Genomic DNA, 17,145 nt, shown 5'->3' on the forward strand with positions numbered 1-17,145 from the left:
CTGCAGGGCAGGTGGGAGTCACAACCCAGGACCATTCCCCTACTGGGAAGGTTCAGGCTGCTTAGTTCCTCACAGCTCGGGGACAGAGGCCTGCGAATGGTCCCAGCCCTTAATCAGAGGTGCTCCCGGTCCAAGAAGCGAGTCTTAAACTCAGGAAGGTCACGTCTGGCTTTCGCTCACGGACTTGGGCCTTCGTGTGGTCCCTATGTTAGAATTATTTTTTAGTGTGTCTCATCTTTACTGCAGTGTTCAAGACTAAGGTGACTTAGTTAATTAATCACATCTAAGAATAAAATGGGATTTGGGACCAATGACCAGAAGTACGAAGGACAGGATGGTGGAGGGGATTGCCCGACCAGCCCTGTGTTGCTCTGATTCACAGAGTAAACTGGCAAAACCTTGTGAGCTCAAAGGACAATCAGCCAGGCCGGGCTAGAAGCCTCCACCAAGGAGGCTCACACCAGGTCTCACTATTGCGGCCAGGGTTGGCTCCTTCCTCAGCCTCTCACATGCTGGGACTACAGGTGAGCGCCATCATGCCTGGCTCAATTTTTTTTTTCCTTTGGCTCAGTTTTTCTTAAATTGATTTTTTCTTCTTGGGCTTGTTATTAAACAGATGTTATGAGGGTGGCACTTTTTTATATAGGACTGGGATTTGAACTCAGGGCTTCTCACTTGCAAAGCAGGTGCTCTACTGCTTGAGCCACACCTCCAGTCCATTTTGCTCTGGTTGTTTTGGAGATGGGGGTCTCTTGAGCCATTTGCCTGGGCTAGCCTCTAACCTTGATCCTCCCGATCTCTGCCTCCCCACTAGCTGGGATTACAGGCGTGAGCCACTGGGCTCTGGCTGGCACTGGCATTTTTTGAAGTCCTTCTGGGCAGGTCATGTATGTCCTGCCTCTTAGCAGTCCAGGCTTATTTTCTGGATGGCAAAGAGCCGGGGAAGGGAACAGCTGGATCTAATAAGTGTTTTGACAAAGGCGGATCCCAGATAGTCATGCACAAGCGGGGGGCGTCTCTGTTACCAGGGAAGTGGAACTGGGGATGTCGGTGCCCGGCCCCAGTTCAAGCCACCGTGTAGGACGACGGTGGCCGACAGCCAGGGACAGGGGTGTCCCGCTTACAGGACATTTCCTTGCAGATGATCGAGGCCGGTGACCTTTCAGAGGACAGCATGAAGGAGGCCCTGGAGGGTGAGTGGCTGGGCCGGGAGGGACCTGGGCCTCGGGAAAAGCTGGCTGGCTCCTGCTTCCAGCAGGGTCACAGTTTATGGGACGTCGTCCCCCGCTCGTCAGGAGCCACCGGCTGTGCAGAGAGCTGGCTCCCCTCCAGGTGCCCACACCACTCAACCTGGAAGGAGGCGGGTGTCTTGCATTGATAATTTTTTTTTGGCAGCACTAGGATTTGAACTCAGGGCCTTGTCCACCTCTGACCCCTCCTCCAGCCCTTTTTGCTTCACTTATTTTTCAGATAAGACTGAGCTGTCTTCCTGGGCTGGCCTGGGACCACGGCCTCCTACCTCTGCGTCCGCATTGCTGGGGTCACAGCCGTGCACCATTGCACCCAGTTTATTGGTTGAGATGGGGTCCTGACAACTTTTTTGTCTGGGCCTCGATCTCCCTGATCTCTACTTCCTAAGTAGCTGGGATTACAGGCGTGCACCATCACGTTACTTGGCGCAGTGTGTAGGTTCATCTACCAGTGCTTCAGTTCCTTTTCTTTTTCTTTTTTACGATGCTAGGGAAATAACCCCACGCCTCGTGCAACCACAGCACTTCGTGCCCAGCCCAGCACTTTACTCCTTTTCATGGGTAAATAATATTCCATTGTCTGGAGTGTACCACTTCCCATTTATCTGTTTACCTGGTGATGGACACTGAGTTCTGGCTCCTGTTCTGGGCTTTTGTGACGGGTTCTGCTGTGATCACGGGCATGTATGTTCCTTTTGAGTCCCTGCCTGCCTTTCTCTGGGGTGTATTTGCAGGCAGGAGTGGGTTACTAGGTCACTTGCTAGTCCTGTGCTTATTTTTTGAGGATCTGTCAGATTTTCTTGCCTATTCTTGCTTATTTTGCCAAATGACTTTAGCATCTACTCACCTAGTTCACAAAATTAATTATCTTGGGATTTTTAGTGGTTTAACATTAAACTTAGTAATTAACTTGATTATCTGGACATGGTGGTGTACACCTGTAATCCCAGCTACTCGGGAGTTGGAGATTGGGAGGATCACAGGTCAAAGCCAGCCAAAAAAGTGAGCAAGACCCCACCTCAACAAACAGGCTGGGCATGGTGACTGGCGTCTGTAATCCCAGCTATGTGGGAGGCTGTGGTAGGAGGATCAGGGTTCACGGAGGCCAGCCCAGGCAAAAGTGAATCCCTCTCCAGAAAATAACTAAAATGCAAAACAGGGCCGGGCACCTGTAATCCCAGCTACTTGTAGGCTGAGAGTTGGAGGATTGCTCCAGGCCAGGCCAAGAAAGCAGTTCATTGAGACCCCATCTCAATCAATAGCTGGGCACCGGGTTCTCACCCCTGTTACCCCAGCAACACAGGAAAGAACAAATAGGATCTCGGTTTGGGCCATCCCAGGCCAAAGCAAAACCTTGTCTGAAAAATAGCCAAAGTGAAAGGGGCTGGGGTGGGGACCTAGCGAGCATGAGGCCCTGAGTTCAAACTCTAGTTCCACTAAAAAGAAACACAAATTCAGAAGTGAACTTGAGGGCAGTAGATGACTCCGGGCCCCTGCGCTGCTCGGCAGACAGGCCTGGCATGGCCACCACTGTCACGACCTCACTCTCCATGGAGGACGGAGTGACGAGCATCCAGCTCTTGGGACAGCGCGGCTTCGGCTCCCTTTCCTCAGATGAGTGAGAGAGAGGAGGGATCAGGACCCTTCAGCTCCTGGTATCCTGCAGGAGGCCACCGCTGCCACTGGCCCAGTGACTTTAGACTCAGCTCACCTGGTTCCCGAAAATAACAATCCGGGTGTTTTCGTTGGCTTAACAGAAAATTTAGGCGTTAACTTGAGTAGCTGGGCCTGGTGTTGCGTGCCTGTAATCCCAGCTGCTCGAGATCACACGCCGTTGGCCTCAGCATCAATGACTTCCCTCCTCTCCCTAGGCCTACAGGACAAACTGAACAAGAGGGACAAAGAGGTGACGGCGTTGACATCTCAGACCGAGACGCTTAGGGCCCAAGTAAGTGGTAAGTCTCCGTCCTGCAGGGCAGACACGGGGCTGTCACCTTGGCCATGCAGGTCCCTGTGCACCGCGGGGTGGGTTGACGCTGGTTTCTGGTGGTACTGGGGTTTGAACTCAGGGCCTCATGTTTGCTAGGCAGGTGCTCTACCACTTGAGCCACTCCACCAGCCCTTGTTGTGATGGTTTTTTGTGAGGGTCTTGTGAACTGTTTGCCAGGCTGGCTTTGAACCATGATCCTCCTGATCTCTCCTCCTGAGTAGCTGGGATTACAGGCGTGAGCACCGGCCCCAGACTCAGCCCTGGTTCTTGTTCAACAAAATGCCAGTGGCAGTGTCCCCCTCCTGGGTATAATCCCCACCCGCTCTTCCGCTCAGTTCCTGTCACGTCACATCCCTGATGGTCCTGACAGAGGTCATTGGACCCCAGGCTCCTTCCGGGTCAGGGCTTGGTGGTCTCTCAACCTCTCCTTCCCTGTGACCTTCACCAGCGCTGGAGACCAAGTGCAAGGCCGGAGAGAAGAGGACAGACGCCCTCTTGAAGGACAAGCGACGTCTGGAGGCTGAGCTGACCTGCAGGACCCATGACGCCTCAGGCCAGCTGGTTCTCATCAGCCAGGAGCTGCTACGGAAGGAGCGGTGAGTGCAGTGCTGGCCCACGGTCCTGCCCAAGGCTACCGTCCCTGGCCTGTCCCTCCCTCCACCTGACCAGACGTCAGCCAGGCTTCTCTAGGGGCCGGGCGGGAGGGAGTGACCTCGGGACAGGTGGCTGGACCCCTCAACCATTGCCATTCTGCCCTCTTTCAAACACAGATGAATCCTCAGAATCCTTCTTAACACACTTCTCCAAACAGCTCGCAGGAAAGATGAGTGCATCCCCGGCCGTTGGTCTTAGGGGCCTCTTTAAAAATGATTGCGTTTCCCCAGGGAGTATGGGGTGTTTTTTAGTTTTGCTTGTTTTTTAGGGTTTTTTTTTTTTGTTAAACTCAGGGCCTCCATTTGAACCACTCCTCCAGCCATATTTGCTCTGGTTATTTTGGAGACAGGGTCTCCAAAACTTTTGGCCAAACTTCCATCTTACTATTTTAAGTTTCTCTCAACAGCTGGAGCGATAGATGTGTGCCACCATGCCCAGATTTTTCTCTCCCATTGAGATGGGGTCTCAAGAACTTTTGTGCCTGGGCTGTCCTGGAACCAGGGTCCTTCGGATCTCAGCTTACTGAGTAGCTGGGATGACAGGCGTGAGCCACCACACCCGGATCCATTTTTGTTTATTTATTTGCTACGTTAAAAATTAAAACTGAAAATTTTGCCGGGTGCCAGTAGCTCACACCTGTCATCCCAGCTACTCAGGAGGCAGAGATCAGGAGTATCACGGTTCAAAGCCAGGCCAGGCAAATAGTTCAGGAGACCCGATCTCAAAAAACTCATCACAGAACAGGGCTGGTGGAGTGGCTCAAGGTGTAGGCCCTGAGTTCAAGCCCAAGTACTGCAAAAAAAAAAAAATTAAACTGACAGATTTAAAGATATAAATAACATGCTTTTGGTAAATCTGAATGTTTTCAAAACAAAATCTGTTTAGTGATGAGAGCGGCATCATTTTGCATTTTTGCGAATGCGTTGGATGTTGAGATTAATCAAACACAGCTGGGTTTTTGTACCTTCTACATGAAAATCCTTGCAATTAAAACTGGGAGTGGTGGTACACGCCTGTAATCCCAGCCCTTGAGAGACTGAAGCAAGACGATGGAGAGTTGGAGGCCAGCCTGGGATACGTTAGGGAATTCCATGAAAGAAAAAAGAAAAAAAATGGAAGACCTGCGACACTTGGCTCAGGTGAACTTGACCTTGACCTGGAAACTCCTGGAGTTACAGGCATCCCTCCCAACAACATCCGGGCACTTTTCTTTGCTGGCTCCCCACTCCCCCCCCCCCCCCCCCCCCCCCCCCCCGCAAGTTCCCTGTACAGACTGGGATTTGCTCTAAGTCCTGTGGCCGCCCAGGAAGAGGAAAACAGGACACAGCGCCCTCTGCAGGGGCTGCGGCACCATCACCACCGCCCCCTCCTGTCCCAAGAGGACATTTTATCCTGTGTTCAGCCCAGCCTGCAGTCTTCAAAGACTCCTTCCCGATGGGCCTCTGGCCGCAGAGGTGCCCCTGGCTCTGAGTTCCAGTGGAACTCATTGGAGTTTTGTTTTGTTTATTTGGCAGCACTGGGGTTTGAACTCAGGGCCTCACGCTTGCTAGGCGGGCTCTCTACCACTTGAACCACTCCACCAGCCTTTATTCTAAAGAAAACCTCAAAAAAGGCCAGGTGTGGTGACATACACCTGTAATCCCAACTGTTCAAGAGGTGGAGATGGGAGAATCACAGCTTGAGGCCAGCCACAGTTGAAAAAAATATATTAGGGCTGGCGGAGTGGTTCAAGCGGTAGATCACCTGCCTAGCGAGTGCAAGGCCCTGAGTTCAAACCCCAGTGCCAGCACAAAAAGGAAATACACCTTAAAAACATTCTACTAGTGACAGTCAAGTCCTTTTGACCATCCCAGGCCCAAACTCTGGCTGTTCTTGGGCAGTGGTCAAAGCTGTCGTGTCACACCTTCTGCTGAGACCCCGATGGCACAGCCGCTGGGTGGCGGACTCGGTCAGGGCTGATGCCGCTGCTCTGTGTCCAGGAGTCTGAACGAGCTACGGGTGTTGCTTCTGGAAGCCAATCGTCACTCCCCGGGGCCTGAGAGGGACCTGAGTCGGGAAGTGCACAAGGCTGAGTGGAGGATCAAGGAGCAGAAACTGAAGGAGGACATCCGGGGCCTGCGTGAGAAGCTGACCGGGCTGGTACGCAGGGGCCGTGGGTGCCAACCAGGGCGGGGCCGGGTGGCCAAGTCACAGTGAGGAGCACAGATATCCTGAGATTGTGGTGGGTCCTTCAGGAAGGTGACCTGGAGCAAAAGCCCCCCAGCCCCAGGCTCTTCCTTAAAACCAGGGACCCAGCTGGGCATCAGTGGCTCACGCCTATAATCCCAGCTACTCAGGAGGCAGAGATCAGGAGGATGGAGGTTCAAAGCCAGCCTGGGCAAAATAGTTCGAGAGACCCTATCTCAAAAAAACCATCACCAAACAGGGCTGGTGGAGTGGCTTAAGGTGTAGCCCTGAGTTCAAACCCCAGTACCGCAAAAAAAAAAAAAAAATGGGGACCTGACTCAGGGCTGAGTCTCCCACCAGTAGGGGTCAGGCAGGCGGTGACACTGCAGCACAGGACAGAGCCAGCACTCGGGACATGTCTGTGGGCATGGGATGACAGCGTCTTGTCTGGTGGCCTGCCACACAGACCCTCTGCCCTCCTGCCAGCCATCGGGGCTCTGCCACACTGTGACAGAGATAGAAGGATGCAGGTCCAGCTCCCTTGTGGTCTGTGTGGCTCTGTGACACAGGAGACAGGCTGCTGGAAACGGGTCCCCCAAGGCTGTGCCTGAACCATGCAGGGTGGGCAGTCCTGGGTCCCAGGCAGGTGCTGTGTCCTTTGGATCTGGGTCCACCCCCAAGTCAGGACAGTGACCTGTCATCTGCACTGTGCCCAGAGCCACGGCAGAGGTGCCGAAAGCCACCTGAGGGAGGACAAGGAGGACAGGATGGAGGCTCAGAGCCGGGCGAAGGCCCGGGTGGGACAGGATGGAGGAGTCCAGCCGGTGGCAGATGCACCTCCGGGAGCCACAGTGGCCGGGCGGGCGACATGGAGGGTGTGGATGTCCTGGTGGGAGGGGAGGGAACACTTGAAGGAATCTGGGTCGGGGTCCCACAGGCTGGGGGTGAGGGGGACGAGGGCTCAGATGTCACAGTGCTCACAGTGCGACGCCCCGCCCACGGTCCACAGGACAAGGACAAGACTGTGTCTGAGCAGAGACGGTTCTCCCTCATCGACCCCGGCTCGGCCCCCGAGCTGCTGCGACTGCAGCACCAGCTGGCGAGCACCGAGGAGGCGCTGCGGGCCGCGCTGGACCAGGCCCAGCAGGTGGACAAGCTCGTGGAGGCCATGAGGAGCTGGCCTGACAAGGCCCAGGTGAGCACAGCATGCAGGGGACCGCAGAGCCCAGGGGGGGACCTCAGAGCTCGGTCTGGAGAGGGGCTGACCCCAGTCTGAAGGGGGAGACAGCCCTGCCCGGGCAGGACATGACATCCGGAGGTTCTCAGACCCAGAGGGGAGATGGGGCTGGTTCTGGGGGGCCTGGGAGCCCCAGCTGGTGGCATTGGGAAGACATCGCCACCTACTGGTTGTGTCTGGAACTGCAGCTCGGCTGCCCCACCTCTCCATCCCACCCCACCCCACAGACCATCAGCAATTCCGGTTCTGCCAACGGCATCCACCAGCCAGACAAAGCCCAGAAACAGGAGGTAAGGTGCCTGGGTCAGTGTGTGTGTCCCCTAGGGAGGGCGTAGCTAGTGCAGTTCACCTGATCCAGAGGTGATCCAGTATTTCTCCTACCTTTTTTTTTTTTTTTGGCGGCACTGGGATTTGAACTCAGGGCTTTGTGCTTGCCAGGCAGGCACTCTACCACTTGAGCCATGCCCCCAGCCCTGGTGACTCCTTCTCTGAACCAATCTTCACTGTGAAGGTAGCCTATCTATCATGTCAACAGAGTGTAAGCAAGCCGGGTATAGTGGCAGGTGTCTGTAATCCCAGTACTCAGAAGGTAAAGGCAGAAGGATTGTGACTATCAGAAGAGGACTGCAGCTCATGTCTTTGTGTGTCAGCGTTGTTTCTAAGAGGGGTGCCAGTGGTACCCCACAGTTAACCACTCAGCCACAGTGTTAGAGCAGCCACTGCTCAGGGACAGCCCACCTCTCGGGTTCTGTCCCTGGCCCGCTGTGTGACGGGGCAGGTGAAGCCAGAATAGGAAGGAGCTTGCATGTTCCCCATCCTTCTGTCTGTGACACTGGCGTCCCCCAGCCTCTCCCCAGCCCCCATCACAGCCACTCACTGGGGCGGCAGAGGCTTAGCCACAGACTACAAGGGCCAGGCCTGGGTTTTTGTTTTTTGGTTTTTTGGGTTTTTTTTTTGTGGGGGGGTGGGTGACAATACTCAGCTGGGTCCCTGCAGGCAGGGCAGAGGCAAGGTAGGTGGCAGGGCGGGGGCAGGCAGGTCGGGTTGGCAGAGCAGCCGCTGTGCACCAAGGCATCCTGGGAGTTTGATGACTTTGCTCTGGGGGTCCTGGGAGCCCCAGCTGGTAGTGTTGTGAAGACATCACCCTCTTCTGGTCATGTCTGGAACTGCAGCCTGGTGCACTGGGACATTGGGTTTCCCTTCACATTCACTGGGATCCAGCCTCCACCCAGGTGCTCAGGGCTCCTTGTAAAACCCACACTTTTCCTGCCCCAGGACCTTGACACATGCTGCTCCCTCTACCCAGCATGCTCTCCTCTCTTTCCTTCCTGACTGCCCCGCCCCTGTCTACTTGTTCCTTGAGGCTCTTGGAGACTCTTCTGACTCTTCTGACCTTGTTCTTCTAGGACAGGCACTGACCCTGAGGGACACCATGGAGCGGCCCAGTTCCCAACAGAGCCCAGCCAGTCTGCCCAGTGGCGCCCCCTTCCAGGCAGGGGCCAGGACTGTCCCTCTGGAGACCAGACAGTGTTTGTAACAATAACCTACTCACCGCTGTGCACAATGCCCACCCAAGCCCCCTGCCGGACCAGGAGGCTCCCCGAAACATGGCTTTCCAGAGGGCCCCGCAGCCCGCCTGGCCCCAGGCCCCTCAGCTGGGCCTGCAGCAGCTTCTGGAACTTGTTGGAGAGACCCTGTCCCCAGAGCAAGCCGCCCTGAGGCCGATCTGGGTACCAGGGCCCCATCCCCATCTCCCTTTCCTTCCCTTCCCCCTGGGCCCTTGCAGACCTGCGAGGAGGGGAGCAGGGCCCAGCCCCCCGCCTCGTGGCCCCGAGAAGGGAAACCCCTTTTTCAGGAGCCAGGCGGGGCCCCTTTTGTGCAGCCGCCTGCAGGCTAAGGCAGACCCCAGGGAGGAGCTCCTGGTCCCCACGTGTTGCGTGTCTCCACACGGTGGCACAAGTTCCCCTTGGGTTCACTGCCCGGTGAGGACCTAGCCCCAAGGAGTTGGGGATCGGGTTCCTTCCCTGATCCCCCAGCAACAAACACACTTACGCTCACCTGCCAACAGCTGGCCAGAGGCACCCGACAAGGCCACCACATTAGGCAAGCTTAGAAGTCCCTTTCCTCACTCCCATCGTGACCTTGGGCCAGGCCTGGCCAGGAGCTGGGGCCAGGGGCCATCACAGGGGTGCTTGCTCTGGGTGTCGCTGACAAAGGTCTGTAGTAGTGTCCCCTGGCTAGCTAGAGCTCTCAGAACTGGACCCTCACCCACAGGTGCCCCTGTGCAGGCCCTGAGTTCACACACACACTCAGAGGGACAGCTGTATGCAGGTGACCGTGGGGACAAGCCATTGGCAGTTGGTCACACTTGGGCCACACAGATTCCTGGGCCTGGCAGGCTGTGCCTGTAGACAGCACGAACCTCCTGCAGCCGAGCTGGGCACATGCAGACTCATGGCTGAGTGTGCAGGGAGAGTGTGTGCCACACCCCATAGCGATGCCCTTTCCAGGCCCAAGACACCCTCGGAACTCTGGAAGCCCTACTTAGCCAGACAAGAATGGAACCGTGTTCTCTGTGTTCCTTACAAGCCCAGCTTCCCACCCCCACCCCCAGGCTCACAGCTCCCCCTGGGGCTGTGGGGCTGTGGAGGGGAGAGGCCTGATGTCCCCTCCCAGAATACACAGGACAGGTACGAAGTCATAGGCCCAGGCCGCCTCTGCGAGCACCACCAGGTACAGACAAGCAGGTGGAGCTGGCAGAGTTCCCCAAATGCAGCCACCTTGGGGCAGTGACCAAGCCACCAGCCCCCTTCCCATGCCCTGCTGGCTTCTGGTAGCCTGCATGGCGTTTTATTAACAGCAGCCTAGAAATGACACTTTAGTGGCCTAACCCAGAATGCAACACCGCTCCTTCCAGCAAAATCCAGCAGCTCTGCCCAGCCAGGGCAGGCACTGACAGGTGACTAACAGCCAAAGGCCCCATGGCAGGGACAGGCAGGGGCTGAGCCCCACTGCAGGGTAGGCTGGCCCTGGGCAGGTGTGTGAGAAGCGATTTCCCAGGAACCTCTTTCATGGGTCTGTTCACCTGCCTGGTGTGGCTGTCCATGTTTAGCTCAGCCATGCCCCCTCCCAAGCCCTTTCCCTTCTCTCCCCCCAGTGGAATTGTGGAAGTGTGGCCAGTCCGTGTTCTGGACAATAAAGTTTGTGACTGAGGTGCAGGACCTCTGTGGTTGTCCATGTCTCTCTGTAGCTTCCAGCTTTTGGGCACCCTGATGCCAGGAGTTGGTCCTAACTCTACCATCTGCTGCTGGCTAATTCCTACTAGAGTGTGAGTGGCTGATGGGGTAGCCTCAGAGAGGCTGGAGTGGAGGGAGTCCCAGGGCTGAGATACCCTGTCCAAGAGGAGGGACCTCAGCTGAACAGGCAGACAACAAGACAGAGAGCAGGAGGGTTGCCCCAGGGTTAGAAATAGCCTTAAGATATTGGGGTGTCAAGAGAACGAGACGACACAACTCAGAAGTCAACAGGCAAGAAGGATGCACCACAGGCAAAGAGCAAGCACACCGGTCGGGAAGTCCACCTGGGTTTTGTTCTAACGCAGTGCTGCCCCTCCCCTGGATTGGGCAGGTTTCGGGTTCACAGTCTACGCGGTTGGCTAATTGGACAGGGGACATCGGGAGGGGCTTTGAGGACACAGAAGTTTAAAAGCTCAGGGAAGCAACAACTGTTTTAGTTTATCAGAATGAGAACCAGCGTGCGTATGGGAAGCGAGTGAGTGAGACCAACATTCGTAACAGCAGTGGTTACCGAGCAGATCCTTTGACAGAAAAGCCCCAACCTTGCTGTTTGTCACACCCAGACACCTGCCTTTGCGCTTGGTGTGACACAACATGTAGCAAGTTCACTCTGTGCCAACAGCAAGCCCTCCACAGAGCAAATGAGTTTGGGCAAGCTTTGGACTCTTCCTGGGCCTTGCAGGGGACATTGGTCCCCAAGTCTCATAGTGGTTTTTTTTTTTTTTGTGGCGCTGGGATTTGAACTCGGGGCCTCACACTTGATAGGCAGGTGCTTTACCACTCGAGCCACTCCGCCAGCCCATTTTTGTGATGGAGTATTTTGAGATAGGGTCTTGTGAACTATTTACCCAGGCGGGCTTCAAATCTCGATCCTCCTGATCTCTGCCAGGCATGAGCCACCGGCACCCAGCTAAGTCTCAAATGTTTTTGCCCAGACTGTGATCCCTCCTACCTATGCCTCCCATGTAGCTGGGATTACAAAAATATGACAGACACCACAGGTTAAGGGTTGAGTAAGTCAGTAATTCCCGTGCCTTTGTGCAGAGAGACCCATAGGGGGCAGCAGATTGTCCCAGCACAAAGGAGTATGAGAAAGACACTGCGTGGTATGGATGGGGTAAGGGAACCCACAAAGGCCAAAGCAAAAGGGCTGTTATTGGAACCAGAGAAAAATCAGTTGTGGAACCAGGCACCGTGGCTCACGCCTGTAATCCCAGCTACGCAGGAGGCAGCGATCAGGAGGATCGTGGTTTGAAGCCAGCCCTGGGCAAATAGTTCACAAGATACTATCGTGAAATTACCCAACAACACAAAAAGGGCTGGTGGAGTGGCTCAAGGTGTAGACCCTGAGTTCGAACCCCAGTACCACAAGGAAAAAAATCAGCCATGGAGAGGGGGCTTGGGAAGGAAGGATTCCAAGGGACACACACCTCTCCCTGTCCTGCCCACCCTCCTGTCTGCTGACCCCATCCCCAAGCTAAGGCAAGGAGGCCTGCTGAGGGTGGTGAGGTCTCCGCCCAGGACAGAGGGGTGCAACCAAATGGAAGAGTCATAGTCTCCCTCATGACAGGTCTGGGAGAGATTTAATCAGCACCTGATCTCTGGGCTTCTACTGCTCAGAATAGAATGGTCTCCATCCTTCCAGTTCCTAGCACTTGGGAACTCCAAGATCTGCCAACAGGGTCCTTTCCTCCTGAGACACCACATACCAAAGGGGAGCCGGGCATGTGGTGTACAACTGTAATCCCAGCATTTGGGAGGTTGAGGTAGGAGGATCGGTAGTTTGAGGGCAGCCTAGTCTACATAATGAGACTCTGTTTCAAAAAACAAAATGTCTGAGGGGTGTAGCTCGGTGGTAAAGCACTTACCTTGCATATGCAAGGTCCTGGGTTCCATCCCCACTACTGTGAAAAATAAAAATAAAAGAAGGCCAGGTACCGGTGGCTCACGCCTGTAATCCCAGCGACTCAGGAGGCTGAGTGGAAGAATCCTGCTTCTAGGTCAGCTCCCGTAAAAAGTGAGACCGACCCCATCTCAGTAACAAGCTGGGTGTGGTGGTTCAGGCCTGTAATCCCTACGAAGGAGGTGGCAATAGGATGTGGTCTGACGTTGGCCACTGGCAAAACCCAATCTGAAAAATAACTAAAGTAAAAGGGACTGGAGCCGTGGCTCAAGCAGAAGAGCGCCTGCTTTGCAAACCCCAGTCCTGCACTCCTGCTCCAACTCAGGTGCTTACCTGGTGGCTTTGCCACATCCCCGTCTCACTGAGCATGGGGTCTTTGTGACAAGGACATGCAACCACCCTTCCCCGACGGTGTCTGTCCCATGGGGCAGGCTTCGCCGCCCCACCTCCTCTCCTGGCTGTCCCAGTAGACATGGGCCAGGCCGTCCGGGTTTGACTGGGGGACAGTGGCCTTCTCCCTCTGAGTGGGAGCTGGAGGGCAGGGGACACCGCGTGCCCCATTGCCTGCGATGCTTCGGGCTCACCAGCAGGTGGCACCCTTGGCCGTCTCACCAGAGCGCATGGCGTCCACCCTGTGGGGACCGAAGGCCCAGGCCTAGCTCACAAGCCAGAGCCAGGACAGGGACCCAGGCCTGTTCCCGGCCTCCCTGCCCCCAGGGTTTCCCAGGCTTGGCCTCTATGTGATACCCATCCGTGTCCACCCCGGGGACAGAGGCCAGCTAGGGAGGGTCCTTCGTTCCCATCTCGGGGATCCCCTGTCCTGACTTAACCTCCTCACTTGAAGTCCCCACAGGGTGACACTCCTCTCCTGCACCAGACTCTGCCACTCCCACAGAGCCACCTTCAGGCCGGGATTCTCTGTCCTCAACTCCCCATGGGGCCACCTTGTCCCGCCTGGGGACCCTTGCCCCAACCCCGCTCCTGCTCCCCAAGAGTGGCTGGACGATGGCTTAAGACTGAAGTGTGGGGTCCAGGGTAAATTCCGGAGGCCGCATGGTACAGGGAAAATAAGCAGACAGTTCCAGAATCTTCTCTGGTACCCTGGGCAAGGCTCTGTGCTGTTTCCCTGAGGTGACTGCAGGGGGAAGGCCTGCTGTCCCCAGGCTGATGGCTCTAGTCTACAATGTCCTCAGGCCGTCCTCGCCAGCCTCCGCCCCTGGCAGCTTTGCCAGGGATTTCCCAGAAGGCCCCAGCGGAAATGGCCAGGAGTGTCGTCCTGTCCCTCTCCCCTTATCCATCACCTGTGCTTCCTGTGCCACCACCAGCGGAGGCCATGTCCACACCTCCCGGCTGAGACCCGTGGCTCACATCTGTGTATGTGTACTGACACCTGCACACCCACTCGCACCCGTGCACACGCACACCCACGCACACACACCTGCACACCTGTGCACACCTGTACACACTCACACTGTGCACACCCACACCTGCACACCCAGTCACACCTGCACACCCGTGCACACACTCACACCTGTGTACCCACTCACACATGTGCAGACACACACTTACTTAACACTCACGGGCACTCACACCTTTGTACACACATCTGTGCATGCTTACTGGTGCCTGCAACCCACTCACACCCGTGCACACTCCCACCTGTGTACACACTCACACCCATGCACACACTCGCACCTACTTAACACTCACACAGTCACTCACATCTATAGAAACACTCACACCTATGTGCATTCACATCTATACACTCACACTGCATGCACACCTGTGCACACACTCAAGCCTGTTCACACTCATAACCATGCACACACACCTACTTAACACTCACGCCCTCACACCTACAGAAACACTCACACATATGTACACACATCCACACCTGTGCACACTCACAACCGTGGACACCTTTGCACCTGTGTGCCCGCACCTGTGCATACACATATCTGCATACATCTGTACCTACACCCACACCTGTGTACACTCATGCCTGCACACTTACACACATACACACTCACACTTACTTAACACTCGTGCCCAGTCACTCACACCTACGTGCACACACCTGCACACAGAGCTGCATCTGCACACTCACCTCGCACATCTACACACACATTCACACACACATAGACACTCACACCTGTGTACACACTCACACTCAGCTCCATTGCACACACACCCCTACATGTGCACATTCATGCATACACCCACACAACGCACACACCCATAGAACATGTACACACACCCACATACACACGTCACATGTGTACACAAACCTACACATATGCAAGCATATAATACATACACACATGTAAAAGCACATACAAGCGGGGCACCCTGACTCACGCCTGTACTCCCAGCTACTCAGGAGGCAGAGATCAGGAGGATCGAGGTTCAAAACCAGCCTGGGCAAAAAGATCCTGAGACCCTATCTCGAAAAAACCCATCACAAAAAGGATCTGGCAGAGTGGCTCAAGGTGAAGGCCCTGAGTTCAAACCCAGTACCACAAAAGAAGCACACACATACATGTGCACACGCGTACACATGCACGCACACTTATGCACACACGCAGACGACACACGCAATCGCTCACATGCACGCACACACACAGCACCCTCAGGCACACGTGTGCACGCATCCACTACACACCTGCGGTTTCTCCTCTCTGCAGAGCCCCGGTGGGGACAGGGACCCGCACATGCCTGGCTCATGCGCGTCTCAACGCCCCCTTTTTAAAAATGGGCACACATTGTGGACGCATTGCAGAATGGCTAAGTGACCTCGTTAGCGCACGCACGACCTCACGTGCTAATCACCTTTGTGGTGGCAATTCTCAAACGCTACTGTCTGGGTGGCAGTTTTCAAGCGCATCAGAGCTGTGGCTTCGTGTGACCGCTGTTGCAAAGTCTTCCCGGGGTCTAACTCAGAGTCTAGGGCCTCAGTTTCCCCAACCCAATCTGTGACCCTCCACCTCAATAAAGAGATGTCAGGTGGGTGGATCACCCCGCCCCATCTTTCATCTTGCGCTCCTCTCTAGCCACCCTCCCTGGCGCGTGGCCACTGTCCCCTCCCCTCTAAAATCTTTCAGCCCCACCTTCCAACTGATTTTGTCATCCTTGTTTTCATTCTTTGTAATCTGAGTTTATTTCGCCTTTTGTTTGTTTGTGACACAGGGTCCGGCTGTACAGCCCGGGCTGGCCTGGAACTCATGATCCTCCTGCCTCAGCCCCCTGAGTTGCTGGGATTACAGGTGTGCACCACCACGCCCGGCTCATGTATCATCTTTTCTGGAATCTTCAAACTTTTGGCTGTTGCTTCCTTTATTTAAGACAGGTTCTTTCTCTTAGTCTTCTTAACTTTAAAATTTGTGTCTTGTTTAGAAAACAAACCTGACTGCGTTCTTGCTCCATGCCAATTCCGCCGACCTCACCATCTTTTCATCTCGTGGGTGGCTGCCTGTATCCAATTAGACCCCACCATTTTACTTTTAATCCCAGACTCGAGGCTTTGATCTTCCATCTTCTTAATCACATTCATCTTGTCGCTTTATTTTATCACGACTTCAAATCGCCCCACTTTTATCTCTTAAGAATAACTTTTAAGTCTGACTTCCTGCTTTTTCAATTTTCAATCTGTCTTTGCTGCTTTCGAGTTGGCGTTAAACTTGAGCATTTGTTTGTAGCCCTTGGATTTTATTTCTGTCATCTGAACTGTTTCTCACGATGCAAAGAAAACTCTCGTTCTTAAGTCTTTGCTCCCTCTCTCATGTTCTCAGCTTAAAATCTTGATTTTTCTCTGTTATGACTTCTTTATTTGCCACATATTTACCTCACACAACCTTCAGGGGCCAGTGCTCCAGGACCACCTGCCCTTTTATGTGAAGGGTTTTTTAGAGATAGGGTCTCTCAAACTATTCGCCCGGGCTGGCTTTGAACTGCGATCCTCCTGGTCTCTGCCTCCTGAGTAGCTGGGATTACAGGCAGGAGTTGTTCAGCTGTTTTGTTGATGATGTTGTTTGAAACAGGGTCTCACTATGTAGCCCAGGCTGGCCTGGAACTCATGATCCTCCTACCTCAACCACCTGAGTGCTGGGATTACAGGTGGGGCCACCATGCCCAGCCATGCAGGCTTTTTCTAAGACCTTGCCATTGGAGTCAAAGCATGGAGCTGGTGTGTGCTCAAGAACCTGGAGACTAGAGGGGATGACCTAATTCGGGCTAGAGTACATACATACATGGAAATGTCACAAGGAAACTCCTTGTTCAGCTACCTTAAACAAACAAAAATGTCTTTTTTTCAAAAACGGAGGACAGGAAGGTAAATCAGGTCCTGACTGGGGGCTGGCACCAGTGGGAGGGGGGGGATATAAGGAAAGGGTGCAGGAGGGTGAACATGGTGGAATATTATGCGCTCGTGTATGAACATGGAAAAATGAGACCTGCTGAAACTGTTCCAGGAGTGGGGAGGGGGGTAAAGGAGACTGGTGGAGGGGGAATTCAGCTCTGATGTACTGTAAGAACTTTGGTAAATGTCACAAGGCACCCCCAGCACAACAATAATGTGATAGTTTTTTAAAAACCTACGGAGATGTGGGCCAGAGGTCCTATCAATGCACCTGGTCGCGAGGTGACAGCCC

The 17,145-nt window shown here is 54.6% G+C and overlaps 1 protein-coding gene across 4 annotated transcripts in view; it reads left to right on the plus strand.

Annotated features, from left to right (window-relative positions):
- Nucleotides 1-10,518, plus strand: part of Clip2 (CAP-Gly domain containing linker protein 2) — a 58,912-nt gene extending 48,394 nt beyond the window's left edge. For 2 of the 4 annotated variants that reach the window (XM_074075747.1, XM_074075746.1), the window contains 7 exons: nucleotides 1,142-1,193; nucleotides 3,122-3,205; nucleotides 3,689-3,836; nucleotides 5,874-6,033; nucleotides 7,070-7,255; nucleotides 7,486-7,587; nucleotides 8,704-10,518. In XM_074075747.1, coding sequence (XP_073931848.1) covers nucleotides 1,142-1,193; nucleotides 3,122-3,205; nucleotides 3,689-3,836; nucleotides 5,874-6,033; nucleotides 7,070-7,255; nucleotides 7,486-7,587; nucleotides 8,704-8,715 — 744 coding nt within the window. In that variant the 3' untranslated portion in view covers nucleotides 8,716-10,518. The remainder of the gene's footprint in view (nucleotides 1-1,141; nucleotides 1,194-3,121; nucleotides 3,206-3,688; nucleotides 3,837-5,873; nucleotides 6,034-7,069; nucleotides 7,256-7,485; nucleotides 7,588-8,703) is intronic. The other 2 variants (XM_074075748.1, XM_020164453.2) reach the window with 1 other exon arrangement.
- Nucleotides 10,519-17,145: the final 6,627 nt, after the last annotated feature.

This window comes from Castor canadensis, chromosome 6 (genome assembly GCF_047511655.1).
Source record: "Castor canadensis chromosome 6, mCasCan1.hap1v2, whole genome shotgun sequence".
In the NCBI taxonomy this organism is placed as follows: Eukaryota; Metazoa; Chordata; class Mammalia; order Rodentia; family Castoridae; genus Castor; species Castor canadensis.